This window comes from Hevea brasiliensis, chromosome 17 (genome assembly GCF_030052815.1).
Source record: "Hevea brasiliensis isolate MT/VB/25A 57/8 chromosome 17, ASM3005281v1, whole genome shotgun sequence".
Lineage (NCBI taxonomy): Eukaryota > Viridiplantae > Streptophyta > Magnoliopsida > Malpighiales > Euphorbiaceae > Hevea > Hevea brasiliensis.
The window spans coordinates 12574932-12601334 of record NC_079509.1 but is presented as its reverse complement, the minus strand read 5'-3'; the positions used below and the strand labels follow the sequence as shown (position 1 = coordinate 12601334).

General features: G+C 35.8%; 4 protein-coding genes and 2 non-coding genes across 9 annotated transcripts; 3 read left to right on the top strand and 3 right to left on the bottom strand.

Annotated features, from left to right (window-relative positions):
* Positions 1–7610: 7610 nt before the first annotated feature.
* On the top strand, positions 7611–11490 carry LOC110657827 (protein NSP-INTERACTING KINASE 2). Its single transcript, XM_021815198.2, has 11 exons — positions 7611–8182; positions 8302–8431; positions 8535–8606; positions 8695–8838; positions 8972–9043; positions 9139–9198; positions 9323–9414; positions 9703–9852; positions 9960–10301; positions 10388–10767; positions 10867–11490. The coding sequence occupies exons 1-11, from the start codon at positions 8080–8082 to the stop codon at positions 11185–11187; spliced, it is 1866 nt and encodes a 621-aa protein (XP_021670890.2). The 5' UTR covers positions 7611–8079; the 3' UTR covers positions 11188–11490.
* Positions 11491–12237: 747 nt separating this feature from the next.
* Positions 12238–14515, bottom strand: LOC110657828 (F-box/FBD/LRR-repeat protein At1g13570). Of its 3 annotated transcripts, none has more exons than XM_021815200.2 (4): positions 14212–14515; positions 13081–14133; positions 12749–12907; positions 12238–12624 (listed from the first exon to the last, which is right to left on the bottom strand). In XM_021815200.2, the coding sequence occupies exons 2-4, from the start codon at positions 13891–13893 to the stop codon at positions 12331–12333; spliced, it is 1266 nt and encodes a 421-aa protein (XP_021670892.1). In that variant the 5' UTR covers positions 13894–14133; positions 14212–14515; the 3' UTR covers positions 12238–12330. The 3 variants fall into 3 exon arrangements, with proteins under 3 accessions (XP_021670892.1, XP_021670894.1, XP_057996243.1); XM_021815202.2 differs by having other exon boundaries at positions 13081–14101; XM_058140260.1 differs by having other exon boundaries at positions 13081–14515.
* A 196-nt stretch (positions 14516–14711) lies between these two features.
* LOC110657829 (F-box/FBD/LRR-repeat protein At1g13570) lies at positions 14712–17201 on the bottom strand. 2 transcript variants are annotated; one of them, XM_021815204.2, is made up of 3 exons: positions 17024–17201; positions 15593–16399; positions 14712–15508 (listed from the first exon to the last, which is right to left on the bottom strand). In XM_021815204.2, exons 1-2 carry the CDS (start codon positions 17030–17032, stop codon positions 15626–15628), a joined length of 783 nt encoding a protein of 260 aa, XP_021670896.2. In that variant the 5' UTR covers positions 17033–17201; the 3' UTR covers positions 14712–15508; positions 15593–15625. The 2 variants fall into 2 exon arrangements, with proteins under 2 accessions (XP_021670896.2, XP_021670895.2); XM_021815203.2 differs by having other exon boundaries at positions 14712–16399.
* Positions 17202–17914: 713 nt separating this feature from the next.
* LOC131175790 (U5 spliceosomal RNA) lies at positions 17915–18031 on the top strand. The gene has a single exon (XR_009145980.1). It is a non-coding gene; the product is annotated as a U5 spliceosomal RNA (small nuclear RNA).
* Positions 18032–20215: 2184 nt separating this feature from the next.
* Positions 20216–20334, top strand: LOC131175779 (U5 spliceosomal RNA). Its single transcript, XR_009145969.1, has one exon. It is a non-coding gene; the product is annotated as a U5 spliceosomal RNA (small nuclear RNA).
* A 785-nt stretch (positions 20335–21119) lies between these two features.
* LOC110657830 (uncharacterized) lies at positions 21120–22795 on the bottom strand. Its single transcript, XM_058140201.1, has 3 exons — positions 22612–22795; positions 21911–22069; positions 21120–21801 (listed from the first exon to the last, which is right to left on the bottom strand). Exons 1-3 carry the CDS (start codon positions 22777–22779, stop codon positions 21745–21747), a joined length of 384 nt encoding a protein of 127 aa, XP_057996184.1. The 5' UTR covers positions 22780–22795; the 3' UTR covers positions 21120–21744.
* Between the last annotated feature and the right edge of the window lie 3608 nt (positions 22796–26403).

Here is a 26403-nt window from a genome sequence, read left to right as displayed (position 1 = left end):
CTCATTATGCCACTTTAGACTGCAGGAATAAAAAGGTGTATTTCCACATACCTGTTGTGGAAGAGCTTAGCTTTGATGGTGACAGGAGCGTGGCTCCATATAATTTAGTGTCAGCAATTAGTGCTAGAAAAATGTTGAGGCATGGATGTCAAGGGTATTTGACATTGGTGAGAGATACATCTGTAGAAGGTGTCAACATGAAAAATGTTCCTGTTGTTAGAGAATTCATGGATGTCTTCCCTCTTCCAGGGTTGCCACCAGAAAAGGAAATAGAGTTCTGCATTGATGTTGTGTCGGGTACAAACCCCATATCAATGCCACCTTACAGGATGGCACCAGCAGAATTGAAAGAGCTAAAGGAGCAACTACAGGAGCTTTTGGACAAGGGTTTCATACGTCCGAGCACTTCACCCTGGGGCACTCCTGTTCTATTTGTAAGAAAGAAAGATGGGTCATTGAGGTTGTGTGTTGATTATAGACAGCTGAATAAGGTGACTGTGAAGAATAAGTATCCACTTCCTCGAAACGATGATCTATTTGATTAGCTCCAAGGGGCTAGATTCTTTTCCAAGATAGACCTACGATCAGGCTACCATCAGTTGAGGATCAGGAATGAGGATGTGTCCAAGACAGCATTCAGGACAAGATATGGTCATTATGAGTTCTTTATGATGTCTTTTGGACTCACTAATGCACCAGCGGCCTTCATGGACTTGATGAACAGGGTGTTCAGGCTATTCCTGGACCGTTTTGTCATCGTATTCATAGATGACATTTTGGTATACTCTCGGACCAAGGAAGAACACGTGTGGCATTTGAGGATGGTGTTGCAGACTTTGAGAGAGCACCAGCTATATGCCAAATTTTCAAAATATGAATTTTGGCTAGAAAGCATCTCATTCTTGGGACACATGATTTCTAGTGAAGGCATTCAAGTGGATCCCAAGAAAATTAAGGCTATAACTGATTGGCTTAGGCCTACAACAGTCACTGAGGTGCGAAGTTTTCTGAGCCTAGCTGGCTACTACAGGCATTTTGTGCAGGATTTTTCCAGGATAGCATCTCCCCTAACTAAGTTAACTCGGAAGAATGTTCCATTCATTTGGACAGATGATTGTGAGGAGAGTTTCCAGAAGCTTAAGGAGTGTCCAACCACCGCCCCTGTGTTGACATTACCGATGAGTGGTGAAGGATATACCATGTACTGTGATGCCTCCAGAGTTGGCTTAGGGTGTGTTTTGATGCAGAATAGAAAAGTAATGGCTTATGCTTCAAGGCACCTAAAGAGGAAATGGCGACTGTGGTCTTTGTACTACCCCACCCATGATTTGGAAATGGTGACTGTAGTCTTTGTACTAAAGATTTGGAGACACTACCTGCATGGTGAAGTGTGCAAGATCTACACCGATCACAAGAGTTTGAAGTACATCTTCCAACAGAGGTATTTAAATTTGAGACAGAGGAGATGGATGGAGCTTCTGAAGGACTATGATTGTACCATCCAGTACCACCCTGGGAAGGCCAATGTAGTAGCAGATGCTTTGAGCAGAAAATCTTCTGGCAGCTTGGCGCACATATCAGCGGAGAAGAGAACGTTGATTCAGGAAGTACATGAGTTGATGGATCAAGGTCTGATCTTAGATCTTTTAGATGAGGAGGTATTGTTGGCCCATTTTTCAGTGAGACCAGACCTGCGAGATAGAGTCAGAGTTTCCCAGCACAGAGACCAATAATTGATGAAGATCATAGAAAGAGTACAGCAGGGTGAAGGTGGTGAGTTTGGATTTGCCAATGATAGCGCCCTTATGCAAGGTTCCAGGATATGTGTACCCGACGTGGACAATCTCAGAAATGAAATTATGCGAGAGGCACACTGTACACTGTACAATGTCCACCCAGGCTCCACCAAGATGTACCATGATGTGAAAGATAGCTATTGGTGGAATGGCATGAAGAGAGACATAGCAGACTTTGTATCCAAGTGCTTGACTTGTCAGAAGGTGAAGTTTGAACACCAGAGGCCTTCAGGGAAGCTGCAAGAGCTCCCTATCCCAGAATGGAAGTGGGAAATGATTACTATGAATTTTGTGACTGGGTTGCCTCGTACCACGCGGGGATATGATTCGATATGAGTAATTGTAGACCGTTTAACTAAATCAGCTCATTTCTTGCCTGTGAAGACCACATATTCTATTGCATAGTACGCCCGGCTCTATATTTGAGAAATAGTTATATTGCATGGAATTCCTGCTTCCATAATATCTGACAGAGGGCCCTAGTTCACTTCTCGATTTTGGAGGAAGTTACAGGAGGCACTTGGTACTCAGTTGAACTTTAGTACCGCTTTTCACCCTCAGACAGATGGGTAGTCCGAAAGGACAATCCAAACACTGGAAGACATGCTTCGCATATGTGTTTTAGATTTTGGAGGTCAATAGGATGATCAGCTACCCTTGGTGGAGTTTGCCTACAACAACAGTTATCATTCTAGCATAGGGATGGTACCCCATGAGGCATTATATGTTAGAAAGTGTAGGTCTCCTCTGTGTTGGATGGAAATGGGAGAAGCGACGGTGCATGATATAGACCTAGTGCAGTACACTTCAGAGAAGGTTCCTTTAATCAGGGAATGATTGAAAACAGCTTTCAGTAGGCAGAAGAGTTATGCAGATCCCAGACGGAGGGATGTAGAGTTTGCAGTAGGCGATTACGTGTTCCTGAAGGTTTCTCCGATGAAGGGAGTCATGAGATTTAAAAGAAGAGCAAGTTGACACCTCGATATATTGAACCTTTTGAGGTTACTGATAGAGTTGGAGCAGTTGCCTATCGGTTGGAGTTCCCACCCAACCTTTCTCATATTCGTCCTGTATTTCACATCTCCATGCTCAGGAAATACATTTCCGATCCTTCTCATGTGCTACATCCGGATATAGTAAAGCTGAATGAAGACTTGACGTTTGAGGAGCAACCTGTAGCCATAGTGGACTTCCAAGTGAGGCAGCTAAGATCAAAACAAATCCCTATAGTTAAGGTTTTGTGGAGGAGCCGATCTGTGGAAGAGCGCACCTGGGAGTCAGAGCGGGACATGCGTAGCAAGTACCCTTATCTATTCAATGTGTAATTCTGTACTTTATTCTACCTTGTGTAAAATTCGAGGACGAATTTTCTGTAAGGGGGGAAGAATGTAACACCCCTAATTTTTAAATTTATTATTTTATGGATAAATATTAATATTTTATTTTATTTAAATTTTAGAAAATTATTTAAAATTTTTCAGATTTTAGAAATCGGGTTCGATTTTTGAAAAATATAAAACTTTGATGATTTTTAAAAATTAATTTAAAGACCACGTGAAAAAACTAAAAATATATTTGGACTCTTTGAATTTTTCTGAGTTTTCTAAAATTTTTTTTGGAATTTTTGGACCTCATTTTCGATCATAAGGAAGAGTAAAAATTCAAAATTTTGTATCCTAAATCGAACAGGCCGAATCGAACCGGACCAGATCTGACCGATCGATCTGACCGGTCTTTTCTTTTTCTTTTTCCTTCTCTCTTGCGTGCGCTCGACATCTCCTCTCTCTCTCTCTCTCCCGTTTTCTCTCTCCTCTCACCTCCCTTCACCGCGCTGCTGCCACCCCAGCCCTCCCCACTCACCGGCGCGCCACCCCAGTCCCTTCTCGCCGCCGGTCGACACTCTAGGCGGTCGAAAACGACACGCGAAGTTCCCCCTGTGCGCTCGCATCGCTTTGCCTTCGTGGCCAAAATTCGGCCGATCCGGCAGTCGATTGTACCGGGTCTTGTGTCAAACCTCATCTACACCTCGAGAGCTTTCCATAGACACTAAGAACACTAAAATCCATTGAGTGATTTGCCCAATTTTTGTCTGGAAAATTTTAGCCCATTTCGACTTTTGGGCTAGATTTCTCGTAAACCATGAACCCACAAGAAAACCGAGAGTACTAGAGCGCTCCACTCGTCGAGAGCTTCGTGGCAATATAAATTTCAAAATTTTTTGACACCATTTTTCGGTGGGTCCCATGAAACTTCGTAGTATTTTTCCGAGCACTAAATGAGCTTAGAAAATTTCGTAAAAATTACATACTAACCCCCGTATTGTGGGCTTCGTGTAGGTACCTTCAATTCTAGGAAATTCAACGGTTGCCCGGGTTTGTAAATATCGGGTCAGACAGACAGGCTACTGAAAAAGTCTTAGAATTGGGTCGAGATTTTGGCTACCCTACCATTGTCAAACGTCCCGAGCGCGTTCCCGGGGTCGAAATCGGCATAGGTAAACCCGAACCTTACTTTTTCTTAATTATTTAGTGCTTGAATTGGATTAAAAATCCATAAAATATTCGTGGTAGCTTAGAAAATTATAATTCCTTTTGTATTAGTTTAGTAATATTGCTAAGGACCGCGAGGCAAAGTTTTAGAATTTTTAGAGCTTATTTAGATAGTTTTGCAAAAGGATCAATTATAAGGACTAAATTGTAACTTTACCTATTGTGATTGATGACTGTTTGGATGGGCCCAGGAGGGGTTGTGTGGTGTGATTGAGTTGTGGGTGTGTGGTTTATGGATATAGAAGTGTGTTTTAAGCCCTTTTGCAGGTTGGGTAGGTCCCAGGTATAGGGGAGACTCTGCCAGATTTTCGGCACGTCTTAGGACATCTTTGGTCTTTTCTTAGTTTGTATTGAGTAAAATGTATGAAATAATTGTAATAAAATTGTCAGGTGATCCGGGACAGCCTTCCTCCTCCACCCAGCCGCCACAGTGACTTCGGTTAAGTTTGTGAGTAAAATATTAATTTTAATTGTAATTTCGACATTATTATATGTTTAAGCATGTACATGCATCACTTATAAATATGTATCTATGCAGTTAAATCCTAGGCATTATTTATATTGCATTTTTAAATTGATGAAGTATTATGGATGTTGTTTGTGATAATTTGGAGCAGTGTATGTGCATTGGCGTGCGTGATATGATATTGGATATGGACAGAACGGGTAAACACGGCTAGAGAGACACTCGCTGGGACCCGATCTTGCGGGGTAGACACGGCTTGAGAGACACTCGCTAGGACCCCGTATTTGATTTATTAAGCGAAAGTCTGGCTTAAGAGACACTCGCTTGCAGAGGTTGGATTAAGAGGGCTGTATAGGAGATCAGCTCCCATATATGTATTGTTTGACAGTGTTGGGTGTGTGAGTGCTCCAAATTGCCTTTTTAATGTGATTTGTATAAAATTTATGACGATGTTGCATTTCACTCCACAGGGTGCATTAGCTTTAGATAGCTATAGAGATTATGGTTAAAATTGATATTTTACTTTTTGAGTCGAACGCTCACTCCTGTTCACCTTATTTTTCCAGGATACAGGAGATTTCTTGTTGAGTTCTAACCTGTCTCTCTCTCCCTCGCAGGTCGTCTATTAATGTCTGTAATATTTGTATAATTCTGTTAACTCCTAGAATTCCGTATGTGTTAGAAATATTTATTTGATTTGGGTATGTAATATGTTAATATTTATTTGATTTGGGTCTGTAATATGTTTGTCATGTTGGACCTGTAAACTTATTAAATAAATGTATGTTAGACTGGATGAGGGAGCCGAGCTCCCATTTATTTTTATGGCATCATGATTATATGGAGGGTGAGCTGAGCTCCCCAGATGATTATATATTGTGTTTACAGGTCGGGTGAGTAAAAAACTCCCCGTTAAATGGTCCATTTTATGGTTGGACTCTGTCCGGTTGAATTCTTAAAATTGGGTCCAAATGGGCCTTAGAGTTGGGTTGAGGAATATTTAGGCTTACTACGGGCCTCATGGGCTTTAGGCTAGCCCAGGTCCTAGTGCCGGTCCGGCCCATAGGTTGGGTCGTGACAAAGAGAATTGGCCAAACATGAGAATAAAAATCTCATAAAATATTATATTCTAAACAAGGGAATAAGATTGCCAAAGTACAAAAAATAACTTATTATTTTAAAAGAAGAAAGTCATTTTTTCTTAAAAATGACTTAGTTTTCTTTTTAATCAAGAAAATATTTTATATTGACTCGTTTTTGGAGTGTCACAAAAGCTAAAACATAAGAAAAATAGAAAACATTTTTTGCAAAACAAATGGAGCCTAAATCGTAAAAGATAATAATACATATAATATAATTTAAAGTGTAACGAATTAAATGATAAAATGATAAATTGATAAATTACGCTACACTTAACTAGAAAAATGTAACTTATAAAGTAGTAAATTATTTTTTTTACACAAAGAAAGTAGAATGACCCACATCTCAGAAAGTTGATTTGATAATACAAACCAAAGAAGACTCTAATTTGCATTTTCAAAGTTCTATTTTCTTAATCTTTTACTCTTTACCAAACAACGCCTAAGATTTGCTGGCCATGAAATGAGAACAAAAGGGTATTGCATTTGCATCCAAACATCCATTTTTAATTTGTATTTGAAGCTAATGTCTCTTTCAAGACCTGAATTGCAATTGAAGTTAATGCATGTCTCAAATGCTAACCCTTATCTTGATTAACTTTATGTCTGATCATTAAATATAATAATAATAATAATAATAATAATAATAATCTGTACAGATGCTTTGCTTCCGGTTGATGATAATAAGATACTGACATTCAAGAAATTGGTCCAAATAATTTGTATGAGCTTTGAACATGAAGTCAACGGGGCACTGTGGGATCCATTGCACGTGCAGCCATGCACAATAAGGAAGGACTATAATTACTAATTAGTGTGTGCTTACTGCTTGCATTGTGTTACTGTATGTATGGGACCCTAACTTCCATTTTGATTTCCATACTAAAAACAAGCATACTTGTAAGTTTTCTTGCAAGACCATCGCATCTATTGTTTATCAGATGGCAGTAAATGAAGTCAGACACACATCAGGTTTCTGTAGGACAATGACCCACAAGGTAATTTGTAGACACACATGTATGTGATTATCTATAGAGAGAGAGAAAATTCAAAAATATTGTACGGAGAGAGAGAGAGAGAGGGGACTCAGGTCTTAGGGCAGCTTTTGCTTTTTAAAGTTGGCTGCTGTTGGATAGCTTATAGGGACATTTTGTTGACTGTGGAGACATTGTTTGTGTATTAGAATCAGTAAAGCAAAGCAACAAAACCCAACTGAGGTAATAGAGAAATCATAAAGAGAAATTAGGAAAAAAAAAATAAGAGAGAAAAAGCAAATTTGAAACAATTCACGGAACAAAGATCTCATAAGAAGCGATTGCATCACCTATCTCCAAGTTCAGTCCCTCGAGATTCTCACCTTTTCCTCATAGCAAAAATAGAGAAGAATGGAATTTTACTAGAATTTAGACCCAAAAAGAAAAAAACAATTTAAAGAAAATGGCCAACCTCAGGAATGTTGGATTCCCAGAGTCCACAGTAGAAGCTTGGCAACCCAAAGCAAATCCCAAACACTTGTCCTCTCTCTTTCTATGTGTAAATGACAGCAACAAGCTGCCTGACCCACATTGTGATTTTGATTATATATTCTTAATTATATTATATTACAATGGTTAACAGTTAATACTGCACTTGCTTTTCACATTTTATATGACCAGGGAATATAATAGGGGAATTCCCCAACAGTCCTTTTCTCTAAACAAATGCATGATTGAAGGAATTTTCCTTTTCTTGATCATCTTTCGTATTATCAAGATTTGATTAGAGTGGCCTCATATCTTTTATATATTCTTTCCTCATACTTTACTGAACCAGTGGCAGGCATGTTACTTCTCTTTACTCTTATGCTGCCAAACCTTCTGGTTTTCTTGGCTGATAGGTTCCGACACAAGGCGTGAGTAAGTGCAGTTGTTTGAAAGAATGAGGATAAGTGTTATGTGAGGCTTACTTACACATATGAAAACAACACAAAACCCAAACCAAGAAAACGATTTTTTTTTGGGTTTGAATCTTTCTGAACTTTCAGATCATTCCTAACTCCCATTTACCCTTTACTAACCCCTTTCAGATTATAATCAGTAGCTATTTTTGGCAACTGGGCATTTGATTTGTGCCTTGGACAGTTGGATTGGATGGAGGCAAGGGCAAGGATTGCTTTTTTTTGTTCTGTGGTATTGTCTTGCTTATGGACACCTGTTTGCGGATTACTATCTTCCAAAGGTGTCAACTATGAAGGTAAAAGAGTTTTGGCTTATATGATAGGAAAATGGATGTCTTCTATCTTCAAAGTTATTTTTAAGGGAACAAAAAAAAAAAAGAAGTGATTTTTACAATTTCTTCAAACTTTTTTTCAGTGCAAGCTTTGATGAGCATTAAGAATTCACTGAATGATCCTCATAATGTTCTCAACTGGGACGCAAATGCTGTGGATCCATGCAGCTGGACTATGATCACTTGTTCTCCTGATGGTCTGGTTACCGGCCTGTAAGAAGTTAAATAACATATGCAACTGAACAGAAAATATTCCATTTGATAAAATCTCATTTAACGAAGGATATCTTAATTAGTTAAAGTGGTTTTGTTGCAGAGGAGCTCCTAGCCAAAGTTTATCCGGCACTCTTTCACCAAGCATAGGAAACTTGACAAATCTCCAGCTTGTGTGAGTATAACGATTGTTCATGTAGGAAGCCAGGTTTTATGTTATAATCAGCTTATTTAATTAGAAAAAAAAAAAAGGAGTTTTGCAGGCTGCTGCAGAACAACAACATTACAGGGCATATACCCTCTGAGTTTGGGAGGCTTTCAAAGCTCAAAACACTTGATCTTTCTAATAACTTCTTCAGTTGTCAAATTCCCAATTCTCTATCCAATCTGAAAAACATCCAATACTTGTAAGTATTAATAGTATATAATACTATATTTGGCATGTGTTCTTCCCATTCCCTTTCATTCCTTATCCCCTATTTTCCCTACAAATTTTAAATTTATGATGTAGTTTATTTGAATCTTGTATTTTGGAATCAGGAGGCTAAACAATAACAGTCTGTATGGACCAATTCCTTCCTCTTTAGCTAACATGACACAACTTTCCTTTCTGTAATTCTCTTCAAACCTTACCCTTCATTATTATGCATACATTTCCCCTGATAAAAATTATTGAAGATCTAAGTGGGTTTCATTTAATTTTCTAGGGACTTGTCTTACAATAATCTGAGTCCTCCTGTACCTAGTTTTCATGCTAAAACCTCCAAGTAAGTCCTAAAAATTTTCTTCTCTTTTTTTCCTACCTCTCCTTCCAGATCAAAAGAGGAAGTTGAACTTACATATAGTCTTTTGTCCATTATTTGTTTACTTATTTGTGTGTGGATTACACAGCATTGTAGGAAACCCTCTGATATGTGGAACTGCAAAAGGCTGTCCTGGATCAATACCGACTCCACAATCTTTGTTCTTGAATGGCTCACAAAGTAATTAAAGTTCCCGCCTTGCAAGTTCTTTTACTTGGAAGTTTAATTTTTTTTTTTTCTGCTCTAAAAGCTGTTCTATGTCCCTTTCTTTAAGTTGTATTTTCTTTTCAGTTATAATTTTTATTGCTTTTAACTTTAGATTAAAGTTCATGATTTTTTATTCTGTTTATGCTTTTGAGATGGTAAAGCTTTCTTTGGCAATTTCAAATTTCAAAAGTTACTAGTCCATATTATTCTGCTTTAGATTTTTTGGCTTGTATCCTCACATGTTTTCCTTTGCTTCTTAAGACTCTCAACCTTCTGGAAGTGGGAAGGGCCACAAAATTGCCTTGGCCTTTGGTTCAAGCTTGGGTTGTGTCTGCCTGTTGATTCTTGGATTCGGTTTTCTTATATGGTGGAGACAAAGACACCACAAGCAAATATTCTTTGATGTTAATGGTTAGTAACGCATAACTTGACTTCAACAAATAAAACATTAGCAGCTCCAAGTAGTTGTTAGGACAAATAATATCCTCATGAATACATTCTATTTTCAAATATTTCAGAACAACGTCATGAAGAACTCAACCTTGGAAACCTGAAGAGATTTCAATTCAAAGAAATTCAGGCAGCTACAAACAACTTCAGCAGGAAGAACCTGATAGGAGAAGGTGGTTTTGGAAATGTTTACAAAGGGTGTCTCCAAGATGGAACAGTTGTAGCTGTTAAAAGACTCAAGGATGGAAATGCTATTGCTGGTGAGATCCAATTTCAAAGAGAAGTAGAGATGATCAGCCTAGCAGTGCATCGCAATCTCCTCCGCCTTTATGGATTTTGCATGACATCAACTGAAAGGCTGTTGATTTACCCTTACATGTCCAATGGGAGCGTCGCTACTCGTTTCAAGGGTAAGGCTTCCGTCAAAATATAGCTTCTGTGTTCTGCTATATCTCTTTTCCTCTTTGATGTAATAGTTGTATTATTTCTCTTGCAGCCAAACCAACCTTGGACTGGGGCACAAGGAAAAGAATTGCCTTGGGAGCTGCAAGAGGTTTATTGTACTTGCACGAGCAGTGTGACCCCAAGATAATTCACAGGGATGTTAAGGCTGCAAATATATTGCTTGATGACTACTGTGAAGCTGTTGTAGGAGATTTTGGATTGGCAAAGCTATTAGATCACCGAGACTCACATGTGACCACAGCTGTGAGAGGTACTATGGGACACATAGCCCCGGAGTATCTCTCAACAGGTCAATCCTCTGAGAAAACAGATGTTTTTGGGTTTGGAATTCTTTTACTTGAATTAATATCTGGCTTACGAGCTATGGATTTTGGGAAGTCAGCAAACAGGAAAGGAGCTATACTTGACTGGGTAAGCTAAATCTCTATGTTTCGCGTATTAGACATATTTTTCTGGTTCACAAAATCAGATTACCATAATCCAAGCCTGAATTTATGATGGCAATTGCAGGTAAAGAAGATTCATCAGGAAAACAAGCTTGAGTTTTTAGTTGACAAGGATCTGAAAAACAACTACGATCGAATTGAGCTGGAAGAAATGGTTCGGGTGGCTCTGCTATGTATCCAATACCTTCCGAGTCACAGACCTAAAATGTCAGAAGTGGTTCGGATGCTAGAAGGAGATGGACTTGCAGAGAAATGGGAAGCATCTCAGAGAGCCGAATCAACCAGATCAAGAGCCAATGAGTTCTCATCTTCAGAGCGATACTCTGATCTTACTGATGACTCTTCATTGCTCGTCCAAGCAATGGAGCTCTCTGGACCCAGGTGACATGATTCTCAAAAAGATGGAAAATCACTTTAATTAATTTGAAATGGGGAAAAAAAAAATCTATGATAGCATCCGTGTGAAAACAAACTTGTATATTAGCAAACATATTGGAGCTCTAAAGCTTTGTGTCAAATTTTCTGACTGTACAGAATCAGGATTTGAAAATGACAATGACATATAGTTGAGTGATACATGTCTTTCTTTTCCTGTTTGAGTGAAGATTTTTTCTTCTTTTGGGAGATTTTCGGCTGGGGTTTCTTGTAATAATTTTCCTTCAATAAAAATTTTGTTTCTTTTTAAAAATTTTGTTTCTTTCTTCTGAACTCCATTGCCTCTCACGCTTTGAAGAGAAATAATGGACATTACTATAAGCAATCTGATGTTTGTACTCCTGAAACATACTCATCAAGGCTGTGTATGGGCATATAATGCATAGAATAGATACTTTCATGGAGATGAGAATGGATTGTAATACCGTTTCCCAACAGGAACTCATTCATCAGACTAGGAATTAGAGGTTACCAAATTAGTGTCTTTCCCCTGTATACTTAACCTGAAATTTCATAGTAACAAAGAGACGAACTTTAACACGTGGTCTGCCGAAGCTGCATATCATCGATTGATCCCACAGATACACCAGGCTACAGAAAATTCAAATCAAGCTATTTGATTGCAAAGTTTAATCCAGCTATGAAGAATAATAATGCAGGCTACCATGTCAAGCAGATTTCTTGTTTACCATAATTTTAAGGCTGTAGACTAGAGGTAATGTTGCACTAACTTGATGATGTACTCAGGGTTTTGAATATTGTAGTATGCATTAAACATTTTATTAAGCATTTATTAAACATGAAAAGAGGAGAGAGAAAAAAAAGATGAAAAAAGAGGGGGAAATGAATGATCAGTACATTCTGTTGAACTAGATTATTAAAATTTCAAAGAACTAAATGCATTCAGGACAAAGTATGGCTGAAGTCAGAAGATCTGATTTATTTTTTTTGTCCGCAATCTTGTAAGCATTATTGACGTTCTTCTCATTTCACAATCATCTGATGAAAAAAATGCAACTGGAAGCATATATCCACACAAAGAATAAAGGAAAAACAGCAGGGCAGGAGTAACTTTACATGAAATACACAATTCTTAATCTTGGATGAATAGAATTTCTGCTTGAGCAGATGCCCGACGAAACCTCAACAATTCAATCAGCATATTCAGTTTTCCATCCATGACATATACACAAGGTGTAATACTCATCATCTCGAGCACGGGTGAATTCCCAAGCAAAAATTTGATAAATTCCATCTCATGTGGCACACCAGACATTTCTGTCATCTTTACAATTTTAAGTTTTTCAAAAGTACAATCTTTGGGGCACTCTTTGATCCAAAAATCCAAATCAGGTGCTTCTATAGCAGCCAAAGCGTTTGAGGAGCCCTACATGGCAATCAAGGATGAAAAAAGGGTTTGCATCAATCTCTAATAAAAAAACATATGATACAGTGTACAAGAAAGCTATTTGCTTCACCAAAAATCACAAAACAAGATATCACTAACTGACCGAAATTTGAAGTTCCTTCAAGTTAGGAGAGTTTGTGATCAAGCGAAGAACAACAAGTATCTCTTTCATATCTTCAAAGCTAACTTGATATAATTCGATTGTTTTCAGGTAGCTATAAGTAATTGGAAGTCTTCCTGGATAATCACCTATACTCAAATACTACAAACCACAAAGAATTAAATTATGCAAAAAGAAAAAGGTTTAAATGCGATATACATGAGCATGTAATTTGACTATATGCAACTGAGGTCCTTTGTAGTTCGTCAGTTAAAACCTTGGCACAAAGAAAAACTACAACAACTTCATGAGCCAACATGAAAACATGTTGTTACCTTTGTGAAGTAGATATGCCCAATAAGCCTCTCAAGACGAGGAACACCACCAAGAAACTTGATAAAATTGCAACTTGAACTTTGCTCAAAGTGTTCAGCAACGTCATCAGTGATATAAATAGCAACAGACATGGCAACTAAAAGTGGGGTATTTTCAAGGCAAATATCCTTGAATTCACCCTCCAAACACAAGTACTTTAGATTTGGAGCACGGATGTTTAGAACTAAACTGTCAAAATATGACAATGAAAGACTCTCAAGAAGAGGACAACCAGAAATGAGACTCTCAATAGCCTCAGGAGCAACCAAAACTTGATAAAGATTGAGACTCTTCAAACATAAGAATCCTTTAAAACCAGGAGGCGGATCAAATTCACAACGGGTTAACTCCAAACGGGTCAACTTCTTACAATTGAAAAGACATGAAGGCACCCTAAACCACTCTCCTTCTCCTAATTCAAGAACCAATTCTTTAATATCACTCCGCGAAAGGAAAAGTATCCACTGATCAATATCCGGGCAACACTGCAAATACGAAGTGGAAAGCTGGAACTTGTGAATGGGTCCTTGATGAAGAAAGAGTGCCCGAGTGATAAATTTGATGAGGTTGATCTCAAGAAGCCCTTTATCATTACACATTGAAACACATTTGTCATCGAAAACAAGGTGAGTAAGAGTAGCCCATCGGTACCTCCATTTGGTGGACAGGATACTCGTTCTCACAGCATCTCTTAAGGGTAATCGGGTAAGAATGCCTTCAATAATGCTTTGAGGCAGATCACTAATCAAATCCGGATCCTCAACGTCAAACATTACGACTCTCTACTTTTTCTTTCTCTTTCTCGGCTAAGGACAAACTGATGAAATTCTATTCTTCTTCTTTTATTTTTCCCCAATTTTCTACGTAACCAAGCAGAAACGCCCAAAGAGAGCAAAGTAAAGTTGTGAAATTTCACAATTAGACACAAGAAAATTGGGAAATTTGCGTTGAATATTGAAGTTATAAGTTGGAATTGATCCTCTGATAATGAAACAACAACGATTTCAGCGAAACTACAGAAAGAAATTTGAGTAAGTAGCGAAGAGGTAAAAAGCCAAGAAAAAAAAGGACTAGAACTAGAGGAACTATACCTAGATGAAGAGGTAGATTGGGGAAAGAGAAAGTGGAAATCGTAGGAGTTAGATGTGTCTTCGCCTGCTCGTTCGGTGGAGAGTATTTCTGACGTTTCCTCCGCAGATTGCAGTAATACTCGGCTGCCTAAAATGTCGTGCCGTTTGTCTTTCTTCTTATCAAGCAAATATATAGGTACGACTGCGACGTCATCTTGCTTCTGATCAAGGCCAGTGCAACAAGCAAGAATGTCGTTTTGGTATCTCTGGGCAATCAAACTGTTTAGAGGCAAGGACGCACCCAATATTGGACATATTCTTCAACACTCAATAATAATAATAATAATAATAATAATAATAATAATAATTATTATTATTATTATTATTATTATTATTGGTGTGATTCTCATGGATACAACAAAAATTAATTCATTTTTCATCTCCAACTCACTTTTAAAAAATAAAATAAAACCAATGAGTACCTGGAGCCATCTTAGATGCCAAAGTTTTAAATTCAAATATTAATCGAAGCCAATTATTAAAAAAAAAAAAAATCTTTAACTACAAGAATGTAAAACTGAGAATATTTCCCCTTCAAGCACAATACACTTTTATCCATCTTTGCAGTCAGCCAGGCATCAACTTGCATGTCAAAGCAAACCGACATATCATCAAACATTTTTACATGCCAACAAACATAAAAACGTCCAGTTTTCTTGAACTCTAATGTTTCTGTGATCATCCAAAGAGGAACATTCATAATAATCCTTGCATATGATTTCTGCCTTTGGTGATGCACGTTGAAATCGAAGCATCATCTTCAAAATTTTGAGTTGCACCTCTATATAAATGTCAACAGGAAGCTCAATAAGCATTTTCTTGAGTGCAGATGATTTGGCTAATAGAAACTTAGCAATCTCCACTTCAGGCCAAGTACCATTGAAGTTTTCTAGTGTTACTTCCTGCAGTTGATCCAAAGCAAAATCCGGGTGGATTTGAGCCTCCAAGAGTTGAAGGGAAATAAATGTCTCAGCAATTGTGCTTTCATTCAACCATAAAGAAGAATTTATGAAGTTAATCCAAGCCTATCAAGTACAAAGCACAAAAGATTTTTCCCCCAAGCAACTCCCATAAAATAATTGTAGTCCCCACAACTGACCCCAATGTGAAGTTTTTGCAAGTGAGGGGAGCTTCTAATCAAGCCAAGAACAGTTGAGACGTCCTCCAATTTCCAGAAGCATAATCTAATCATTTTAAGAACTCTTAGGCAGCTTAGAAAAGTTGGAAGCCCCTTTAATGCATCAGGAACAGCGAACATCTTGCACAAAGAACCAGAATACGAACGTAACAGACAGTGAGTGCTAAAGGAATACACAACATAGATGGCAAAATACTACATTACCTTTAGAAAGTAATAATCCACACTCAGGTGCTCTCAAGCAGGCAGACTGCTTAAGACCTTAATCAAATCAGAGATCTTCCTCGAGGACAATGGATATGCACCTACGGTCTCATAAATAGATACGCTAGCAAGACAAGGTGTATTTTTGAAACTGATAGATTTGTAAGTGCCATAATAATATAGGAATTTGAGAATAGGAGCATTGATATCTAGGCAAGAAATTTGTGTGCACTCACGCAACACCAGATGTTCAAGTAGTGGGCAATTGGATATGAAACTTTTGAAGTAATATGTAAATTGGACATCCTGTAACTCAAGACTAACAAGCCTACCAAATCCTTTAAATGTAGATGGAGGTTCGAATATACATGCATACAAATTCAGATGTCTAAGTTCCATACATGAAAAGAAGTGTGAAGGCAATTTGTTGTAGTCTCTGATGCGAAGGCCAAAATCTTGGATACCTTTCGTGGACTGGAAAAGAATTAATCTATCAATCTCAGGACAGCTTTTCAATCCACTTAAGGACAAAGTGAATTTATGTATTGGTCCAGTGTGAAGTAATAACACTTCATATATGTTCATCATCAGAAGTTTATAACTCTGCGAATTTTGGCTTTTCTGCGAAGAACAGAGAAAAGTATTGTCAAACACGAGTTGAGGAACATCTGCCCATCTGTGCCTCAATTTTTTTGACAAGATACTGGTCCTTCCTGCTTCTTTCAGTGGCAAATGCCTTAATATATTCTCCAGGACATTGCCCGGTAGATTACTGATTCTATCAAAATTTGAGCAACACAAATTGGTCTGCAAATTGAACCCAACAAGAGCAATAAAATCAAGAGGCAATTAGACTAAGTATCAAGATCATCATCTGATATAACAAACTCAATTAAGCATGAAATGATGAAAGTAATTTCCATACAGAGCAACTAAATTTCCATAAATATATACCTATCAAAGACTAGCAATAATTTAGGGAAAAATGAAAAGCCCAAAAACCCAATGTAAAAAGAAACAAATTGGAAAATGACAACCAAGCCACTGCATGTTTCGCGCAGCCACTTCTCTCAGTTGAATACAGCAGACAAGGGATCAACTTTAAAAACAACAGCAATGGATGCAAGACAAATCGAACCCTAAAGGTTTCAATTTTGGCAATCAAAAGCAGCAGTTTAACATTTAAGCTAGAAAGGGTATTGGACGGCAACACATTACATTGAACGAATAATGGCACAAAATCGAATCTTCCTTCAAGCAACATGATAAACCAAGAAAAAAAGGAAACCCATATGGGAAAATATAGAATTGTTGCTTATTATCGAAATCAGATATTCAAAGGGATCAAAGGGTTTAAAAGAAAAATATATAATTAATAAAATTTAAAAAAAGAAATACAATGAAGTAGAAAAGAGGAAGTCAGGAAGACACCTTCGCCATGCCCAGGCAAGAGAGTAACAGACAGCTAAGACGCGTTCAGTCTTTCTATCTTCTTCTACTATTTCGACGGTTCAGTCACAAATAAAGCACCTTTAAGCCCTTAAGAATTCACTTGAGCCATGATCAAACTACATAGCCCCTCAAGCTTTCAAACTTTTTTAATATAGCCATTAAGTTGTTAAACTTTTGAATTTAACTCCAAAAAAAAATTGAACTTTTATAAATTTTAATTTCTAAATAAAGAAATAAAAATTTTAATTTTTTATGTCTTGTTATTTTTTTTTTCTTTATCACAATAATCAAGAATTAAAAGAATCCAAAGGAAAAAAAGTAAAAAATTTCCATTTAAATGGACTGTTATTTCCTTGTAGGAGATTAATATAAATGAGAAATTTCAAAATTTCCACAAGGCAAATATCGAACAAACCATTTCAGCAACAAAAACATTAGAACGAATGCCAATATCACAACTTTTTTCCTCTTGATTAACTGTCTAAACCAATTATTAATAATGCAAAACTATTAATATAACAGTCCACATTTTATAATGATCAATTATCAATACAATTGAACTAATCTCATCAAACTTAACACCATGCTACATGGCTACATCTAGAGCTGAGCTCTAATGATGCTTGAAAGAAGGAGGGGATGATGCCTAAATTTGATACAAGCAGCAGCTGGAGGTAAAGTGAAATTATGGTATTACAGAGCTCTTTGAAAGCAACTTTCATAATTTTATATGTTAAAGGTGTGAACCCAAGTTCAGAAATGAAGCTCATTCTATGGGTCCTTTAGAAGTTCCACATCGGATGTACAAAGAATTGGCAAGTCAGCAAGTGCCCTATAAAGCTATAAACAAACAGCTCAGAACAGCCACGCAGCCGTGCGTTGAGCACATAGCGAATTATTCTTTCGCCTTTTACTAAAGAATACCGTGTGCTTGTCGCATATAGCGGCATACGTTAATTTTTGGAGGGTTCTCTCATTGTGTAGGAGGGCCCACAAATCTATTAAAGGATTAATTTTGAGCTGCTTCACTACTACCTTTGTCATGTCGTTCAGGCAACGCTTGGATCACTACTACCTTTGTCATGTCGTTCAGGCAACGCTTGGACGCATGCTATGGAGTGAAGCATAGGCTTACATCATGCTTATGTGGTTGGCCAACTTGGCATGTCAGTGTGTTTAGATGAGGTAGGGGCTAGGATAAGATCAATGCCTGTAAAAGCAGATGCTAGTGGACTTCAGAAGAATGCCTAAAGAAGTTCTTAGGATTCATAACCAGGATTCAGCCTCTTATATGCTTCTAGCTAACATAGTAACATTCATGCTACTGCCAAGAGTTGGCAGGTTGTTTAGGAGGTGAGGAAAACTATGAGAGATGGGAATGTGAATGAGGAACCAAGTATAAGCTGGTTGGAAATGAGGAATCAGTTTCATCATTCTTCATGGGTGATAAATCCCATCCAAAATTAGAGCAATTGATTTGTATTTGAAAGAGTTGATAGAAGAGATGAAACTGCTAGGTTATGTGCCTCATTCCGGCTCTGTTTTGCATGATATGGACATTGAGGAGGAAGAATACAGTTTGGTCCATCACAGTGGAAAATTGGCTATTGCTTTTGCTCAAACGAACACTCCCCCAGGTTTGCCAATAAGAATAATGAAGAACTTGCGAGGCTGCAGTGACTGTCATGTAGCCATTAAATATATATCTCAGATAAAAAAGCGAGAAATCATTGTCCGAGATACTAAAATAGTAGATTTCACCATTTCAAAAATGGGAAATGTTCTTGTGGAGATTAAGAGGAGGCTAAACTGCCATTGCAGTTGATGCTATTGCTTTGTATTTCTGACTAAAATGATATTGATTTTTCCGCCTCCAAATTATTCTTAGTTGGAATTACATCATTCATCTATGGAAAGGCCTTAAAATGTTATACACCAACATAGATGATCAAACGCTCACATTATGTTGCTTTAGCAAGTTGAATGCGAGAAATCATACAAGACTGTGGCAGGGTTCTTTTCCTTTTTAATAGAAATGCTTAACAAGCAGAACTTCATAAGTAAGTCAAAAAATAAGTAGAATAAATCAACATAGTAGAATAAAGTCGTTTCCTCTCAGCCTTCAAACCAATATATTAGAATTAATCAAGCTATTTCATCCTACCCCAGAAATAATTTCCGCTATTGTTGATGCAAAAGGAAAGTGAATAAGTCCTTCAACATATTTGATTCACTGTTGAAAGGATCTCTTACATTAGGTTCAACCATCATTGCCTGATGCTAGTGCCACTGTCTGGTAGATGATTTCTGCTGCTGATGAGGCTCGAGGAAAGCAAATCAAGTCCTTCATCACCCTTGATGAACTATAGAAAGGATCACCTTCATTAGGCTCAACCATCATCTTCTTAAGCAATGGTGATTTGGCAAGTATAAACTTCATGAACTCCATTGCAGGCATGGCCCGGTAATAAATCTCAATTTTATAGATATGAGCTTCCACAGACAAAATGAGAGATTTTCTTCTATCCAAAACTTGATTTCAGGTTCGCATCCGCAAATATGAAGTTGCGAACCTGCCAAAGATAAAAAAATAAGTTCAACAAATAGAAAATAAATCAGAGGTCCTCTTCAGTCTAATCCAGTTGATGAAGTATAAGCCTAAGAATTATTCTGTCAGAACTATATATTTAAGTGTTGTAAATTGGGGGAGCTTCTATCAACAAAACAGCACAGGAAACTTCATCCGAATCTTTGAAATGAAAATCACGTAATTCTAAGTAGGTTAGTCTTTCTCATGATTTTCGTATTTTGTTCCCTCATTTGCTTGTCCTTGGTACTCAAGCCCATGCTACGTGGCTTCATCTAGAGTTGAGCTCTAATGATGTCTCAAAGAAACAAGGGATGATGCCTAAATTTGATACATGCAGCAGCTGAAGCCTGAAGGTAAGTGAAATTATGGTATTATAGAGCTCTTTTAGAAAGTAACTTTCATAATTATTCCATTTTAGATGTTAAAGGTGTGAAGCTAAGTTCAGAAATGAAACTCAATTCTTACAGAAAAAACCGTGTTTCTATGGGTCTTTTGGAAGTCCCACATCGGATGTATAAATAATTGGCTGAGTTAGCAAGTGCCCTATAAAACCATAAGCAAAGAGCTGTAAAAAAGCACGCAACCGCGCGGTGAGCACATTGCGAACTATTCTTTCGCCTTTTACTAAAGAATACCGTGTGCTCGCCGCAGATAGCGGTGTACGCCTATTTTTGGAGGGTTCTCTTCCCACGGTGGAGAGCCCACACTAATTCTAGTGTTAAGGATTAATAAAGAGTTGTTACACTCTTAATTTCATGTCGTTCAGGAGTGAAGCTCGAAATGCTTTGGTATGTGAGGGTGTTTGGATGAGGCAGAGGCTAGGATAATAGATCAATCATTTGGAAAACTTTGTTATAAGCTTGCAAACTTAACAAGAATGCCGGACAGGGTTAAAAGGATTTGCTAAAGAAGCTCTTAGATTGCTCCCCAGGATTAATCTCTCATGTGCTTCTTCTAACATGAGCTCCTGCTACTGGAAGTGAAGAATCAGGTTCATCAGGTGGAGTGATAAATCCCATCCGAGATTAGAGGTCAATTGATTTGCATTCGAAAAAGTTGATGGAAGAGAGGTCAAGCCCTCCCCATGAACCAAATGATGATGAAGAAAGTCAAATCAAATTTGTATCGTATCCATATCTCAGATACTAAAAGCTTTGGCTCTTGCCCTCACCGTTTTATCATTGAAAAGTCCCTCAAAGTCGATGTGGGATTTTGTATCATGAACATTTATCATGGACAAATGACAGATTACAGTTGAATTTTATACAGCCAAATGATCAAATTCTCACATTAAGTTGGCTTACAAGTTGAATGTGAGAGATCATACGAGAATGTGGCAGGGTTCTTTCTTTTTATCAGGAATGCTTAACAAGCAGAACTTCATAAAATAGGCCAAAACAAAGGTGAAGTAGAAGATTAAATTGAAGCCAAATATCTTCAAAGCAAGGAGGATTCAAGTGAAAGCTCAAGTTACAAATATAAACGAATGCTTAAACCACGTATTCTTTTATTGATAAATAAATGAATTTAATACTGCAGATTTTCCATCAAGCAGGAAATGCAAAGCAAACTTAAAATGCAGGAATATAACTCGTAGAACTTGCTCTGATAAGGCACATTGTGATGGTAGACGGCATTCAGTCACTTATACGACATAATTCACATATGGTCAACTGCAGACTTTCCACTCACTGCGTTCAAAGTAACATGCTAGAATAAATCAAGTTGTTCCAACTAAAGTTCCAGGCATAAAATTTCTACTATTGTTGAAGCATAAGGAACATGAATCTAGTCCTTTAACATCCTTGATTCACTGAAGAAAGGATCTTCATTAGTTTCAAGTGTCTGTGTCCCAATCTGACTCCACTCCCATTGCCTCATATATGATTTCTGCTGTTGTTGAACAGCGAGGAAAGCGAATCAGGTTCTTCAACACGCTGGATTCATGGTAGAAATGATCTGCTCCATCAGCTTCAACAATAATCGTCTGAAGAAATGGTGATTTGGCAAGTATAAATTTCGTGAACTCCATGTTGGACCTCTGACCACGAATATATGTCAGCTTCACAGATTTGAGCTTTAAGAAACAAAATGAGCAGTTTTCTTCTAACTAAAAGTTGACTATACTTTCCATGTCACTGATGCCTGCAGACAAGTAGTTACTACCCTGTAGAAGATAATATCAAGTTCAGCAAATGGAAAATAAAAGGTCCATCTTCAATCTAACCTAGTTGATAAAGTATAAAACATAAGAATTATTATCTGTCTGAACTCACCGTTATATTTAGATGTTGTAAATTGGGGGAGCTTCTAATCGATAAAAGAGTACAGGATACTGCATCAAATTCATTGAAATCAAAATGAAATAATTCAAAATAGCTAACATTATTCAAAGCAATCGGAAGCTTCTCCGAAACAAAGCCTGCAGCCAAGAACTTGAGAAAGAAAGACATAATAAAAAACTTGGGTAATGAATAATATAAGAACAAGATATGTTAAAAAACAGAGCTAAGTTACCTTCAGGAATTCATATCCAACATATAAACTTTTAACACTTGACAAAAATCCAATATTTTGGTGCAAATTGATTGATTTTTTATGCTGCAAAAGTTTAGCGTTTCCATGCAGTTGAATCAATCTAATCTCCAATTCAGCTAAAAGTAGGGTGTTTTCAAAGCAAATGGATTTTAAATTGCCAAAGATGTATAATTTTTTCAGTTGAGTATTCCGAACGTAAAGACAATCAACAAAGCTACCTCCATACAATTTCAAATTTTGGAGTAGTGGGCAACTGGATATGAAACTCGTGAGCCCATCATTTGCAATCGTTATACCAAGCAACTCTAGGTTACAAAGGCCTTTGAATCCACTAAAATCAACAGGAGGGTTGATTATACAATTTTGCAGTTTCAGGTTGGTAAGATTCTGAAGAGAAAAAGAATCGAGAATGCAATTTATACGGTTCACCAATACAAACCTCAAGTGAGAATTCCATAACACTTCTCCTTGATAAGAGAACTAAACGTTGATCCATATCTGAACAACTTCTCAAGATATAGGTTGAGAAAACAAACTTGAGTAATGGACCATCATGACGAAGAAGAACCCTAGGAATGAATTCTACAAGCTGATTCTCCTTGCGCATGTGTGCTTGTTCAGGTTCCCTTAACACGTTCGTCAAATACAAGATAGGGCATTGTAACCCCCCCTATACCTCCACTTTTTGGACAGAGTAGTGGTTCTTATTGCATCTCGATTTGGCAATTCAGCAAGGATACAATCTATTACATTATCTGGCTAGTTGCTGATAATATCAAAAGTTGATTCATGATTGATCATCTTTATATGATGTTTACCCGTATCTGTTTATGTTGAAACCTACACAAATAAGAGTAGCCAAAAAGTGTGCAGAAATAAACAATCAAGTACTAATCCATTTACATTTCCAGAAGTAAGAACATAGACCAAAATGGGATTATGCCTTAGGACTAATCACAAGCACTTGTTTACATTCCCTATGCTTTAGAACAGCAAAAAAACAAGTACGAAATAGTGAAAGAAAATTAATCACGACTGAATCTGCTTAAACGCTAAACAATATGCAAAAACAGATGAAAATCCAATATGAAAGACACCCACCATGTTTGTTTAACATGCATAATAGGAAAGAAGAAACCCACTAAAGAAGAAGAAAACAAAAGGGGTCACATACCAGATTGAAAATGTGGAGAAAGAAGTTCCAGAATTGGGGGTTTTAAGCGCCCTTTCTTCCTTCTTCAGTCGGAGAGTTCTATCTGTATAAAAGCTTAGATTCCTGAAGCCTGAAACGTACATAGGTGTAGGAAAGAAAGCGTACTAAAGGAAAATGGAGGTGAATACTGCAGACAATAGGACTCCAGGGTGAAAATGCCACTGCTAGAGGACTTGCCGTTTATTTACAAATAATGGCCTCTCTTTTGAACAACAGACTGAACCAAGAGACGCGAATGCCCAAATAATAAATTTTCGCCCAAATTATAAATTAGAACTAGCTAATTAAAGTCAATAAAAAAAAAAGATCATAAATTTAAAAAAAAAAAGCAAATTAAGCATTGATTTTTCAATGAAAATTAATGTTAACTTGATTAAAAATATTAATAAGATATAAAATTTCACAAAAATATTACATGTCCATAATAAAATAATTTATATTTTAAATTTATACAATAAATAACATTTTCATGCTAAAATTTAAAATCTATTTAGTATTTTTTTAAAGAAAATACAATCTGTAATAGTAGAGCAAATTATCTTATAGTGTTTGTTTCATATATTATTATTATGGCAGCTCTAAATAGAGATAATAAATTTAAAACTACCATATAAAGTCTCCACTATATTTATACTTTTTAAATTATTAGTATTTTTTAGAATAATAATAATAGATTAAATAAAGATAATATTCAATATATTTTATATTAAGTGAATATAAAAAAATTTTAATATTTTAAAATGATAAAAATGTCATTAATTTAATTAATCTCAAAATATTTAATATATTTAATCTGTATTTTTATTTTATTGCTATACTTTTTGTTATTTTTATTAATAAGTTTTATAATATAATAAAATTTTATTAAAAAAACTATGAGATAAAGAGTTTAGTCCATATTAAAAGTAATAAATAAATACATAGTAATTAATGATAAATTTTAAATACCTTTTATATATATTAAAATTAAAAAATAAATATATAAACTAAAATTACATGTGCAAAAGCACAAATAATTCCTTAGAATTAAATTCATTGTTTTAATAATAGATATCATTATTATTAAATTTAGAATGACTAATTAGAATGATAAATCAAATTTTAAGATGGTCTAAATTTGTAAATTTATTGGATAAAAAAATAATCCAATATGACTAATTATTTTGATCGATAGGATCAATAAAATTTAAATTATTTTTTGAATAAATTAATTACTTTATATTTTAAATAAAATAATTATAGAAACTATTATTTATTGAAAAATATTATACCATTAATTTATGTATTAAAAATAAATAAGGTAATTTTAATTAATTAAACCAACAATTAATTTAAAATTATCATTAGAGCAGAACAAAATTATTTAAATTAAATAAATTAAGAGAAAATTCTCATTAAAAAATAATTATATATATACAGACTATGCTAAAGACTAAAAATATTAACCAAAAATTTACATATGAATAAATGACACTTGAAATAATTAAAAATAATTATTATATTTAAAAATATAAAATATTTAGAGTTTATAAATTTTAAAATATTTAAAATTTAATTTTTTTTATTTTATTAACGTATAAAATTTACAAATTTTAAAATATTTGTCAAAAATATGCTTTCTTTAATACATCTGATTATTAGCAATTTTTTTTTTTCCAAAACCCATCCATTAAATGAAAAATGGTACAAGCCGAAGTAAAACTACAGTACAAGAAATATAGCATATGAAGTAATTCCACGTACATTTGCTTAATAGTTATATATATATATATATATATTGACAAAGATATTTTTATTTATTTTAGCTATTATTTCGATCATAAAAAGTTTAGTGTTATGAAATAATTTAATAAATTAGTTTAGATATATATTTATTGAGTATATTTTGTATATTTAAAATTTTAAATATTAAACATTACAAAATAGAAAATTAGTAATATATAATAAATTTTTAATATTTAATAATATAACTACATATATACATATTTATATTTTTAATTTATTAAAAAAAACATTTTTCACGCTAAAATTTAAAATCTATATGGTATTTTTTAAAAGAAAACACAATCTCTAATAGTCAAGCAAATTATCTTATAGTGTTTGTTTCATATATTATTATTATGGCAGCTCTGAATAGAGATAATAAATTTAAAAATTCCATATAAAGTCTCCACTAATTATTTATTTTGTTGATTAATTAAAGTCAATTAAAAAAACATAAATTTAAAAAGGGCAAAATAGCACTAATTTAACAATAAAAATTAAAAATGAGAATGTTAACTAATTAGAAAAACAATAAGGTAATAAAATTTTAAGAAAAAATTACATGCCCAATTTAATAAGGTAATAAAATAATTTATATTTTAAATTTATAAAAAAAGTATTTTTCTATAACACCCCTAATTTTTAAATTTATTATTTTATGGGTAAATATTAATATTTTACTTTATTTAAATTTTAAAAAATTATTTGAAATTTTTCGGATTTTAGAAATCGGATTCGATTTTCCGAAAATATAAAATTTTGATGATTTTTAAAAATTAATTTAAAGACCACGTGACAAAACTAAAAAATATATTTGGACTCTACGAATTTTTCTGAGTTTTCTAGAATTTTTTCGAAATTTTTTGGCCTCATTTTTTGTCCCAAGACAGAGTAAAAATTCAAAATTTTATATCCTGAATCGGACTGGCCGAATCGAACCGGACAGATCAGACCGGCCCACTTCCCTTTTCTTCTTATCTTCCATGGGTTCCCGACAGCCCTCCTTCTCTCCTCGTTTTCTCTCTCTTCCCTCCACCCCTCACCGGCCAGCCACCGCCCCAGCCTCCACCACACGCCGGCTCACCTCCAGGCCACCGTCCCGCCACTGGCCGACGCTCCAGGCGGCTGGAAAAGTAGCGTGAAGTCCCCCCTGCGCGCGCGCATCGTTTCGTTTTCCCAGGCTGATTCTAGTCGATCCGGTCACCAATCGGATCGGGTCTTGTGTCAAAACCCATCTACACCTCGAGAGCTTTC

What these genes read in the sequence shown, in the direction of transcription:
- LOC110657827 (XM_021815198.2), top strand. Translation starts at nt 8,080, where the DNA reads ATGGAGGCAAGGGCAAGGATTGCTTTTTTTTGTTCTGTGGTATTGTCT. An exon ending in ATGACACAACTTTCCTTTCT is followed by an intron (nt 9,044 to 9,138) that starts GTAATTCTCTTC and finishes TTAATTTTCTAG; the next exon opens with GGACTTGTCTTACAATAATC. An exon ending in GTTCTTGAATGGCTCACAAA is followed by an intron (nt 9,415 to 9,702) that starts GTAATTAAAGTT and finishes TTGCTTCTTAAG; the next exon opens with ACTCTCAACCTTCTGGAAGT.
- LOC110657830 (XM_058140201.1), bottom strand. Translation starts at nt 22,779, where the DNA reads ATGCGCAAGGAGAATCAGCTTGTAGAATTCATTCCTAGGGTTCTTCTT. An exon ending in TTATGGAATTCTCACTTGAG is followed by an intron (nt 22,070 to 22,611) that starts GTTTGTATTGGT and finishes TTCTTTCTCAAG; the next exon opens with TTCTTGGCTGCAGGCTTTGT. An exon ending in TACAACATCTAAATATAACG is followed by an intron (nt 21,802 to 21,910) that starts GTGAGTTCAGAC and finishes TATCTTCTACAG; the next exon opens with GGTAGTAACTACTTGTCTGC.
- LOC110657828 (XM_058140260.1), bottom strand. Translation starts at nt 13,893, where the DNA reads ATGTTTGACGTTGAGGATCCGGATTTGATTAGTGATCTGCCTCAAAGC. An exon ending in GGCATATCTACTTCACAAAG is followed by an intron (nt 12,908 to 13,080) that starts GTAACAACATGT and finishes TGTGGTTTGTAG; the next exon opens with TATTTGAGTATAGGTGATTA. An exon ending in TGAAGGAACTTCAAATTTCG is followed by an intron (nt 12,625 to 12,748) that starts GTCAGTTAGTGA and finishes ATTGCCATGTAG; the next exon opens with GGCTCCTCAAACGCTTTGGC.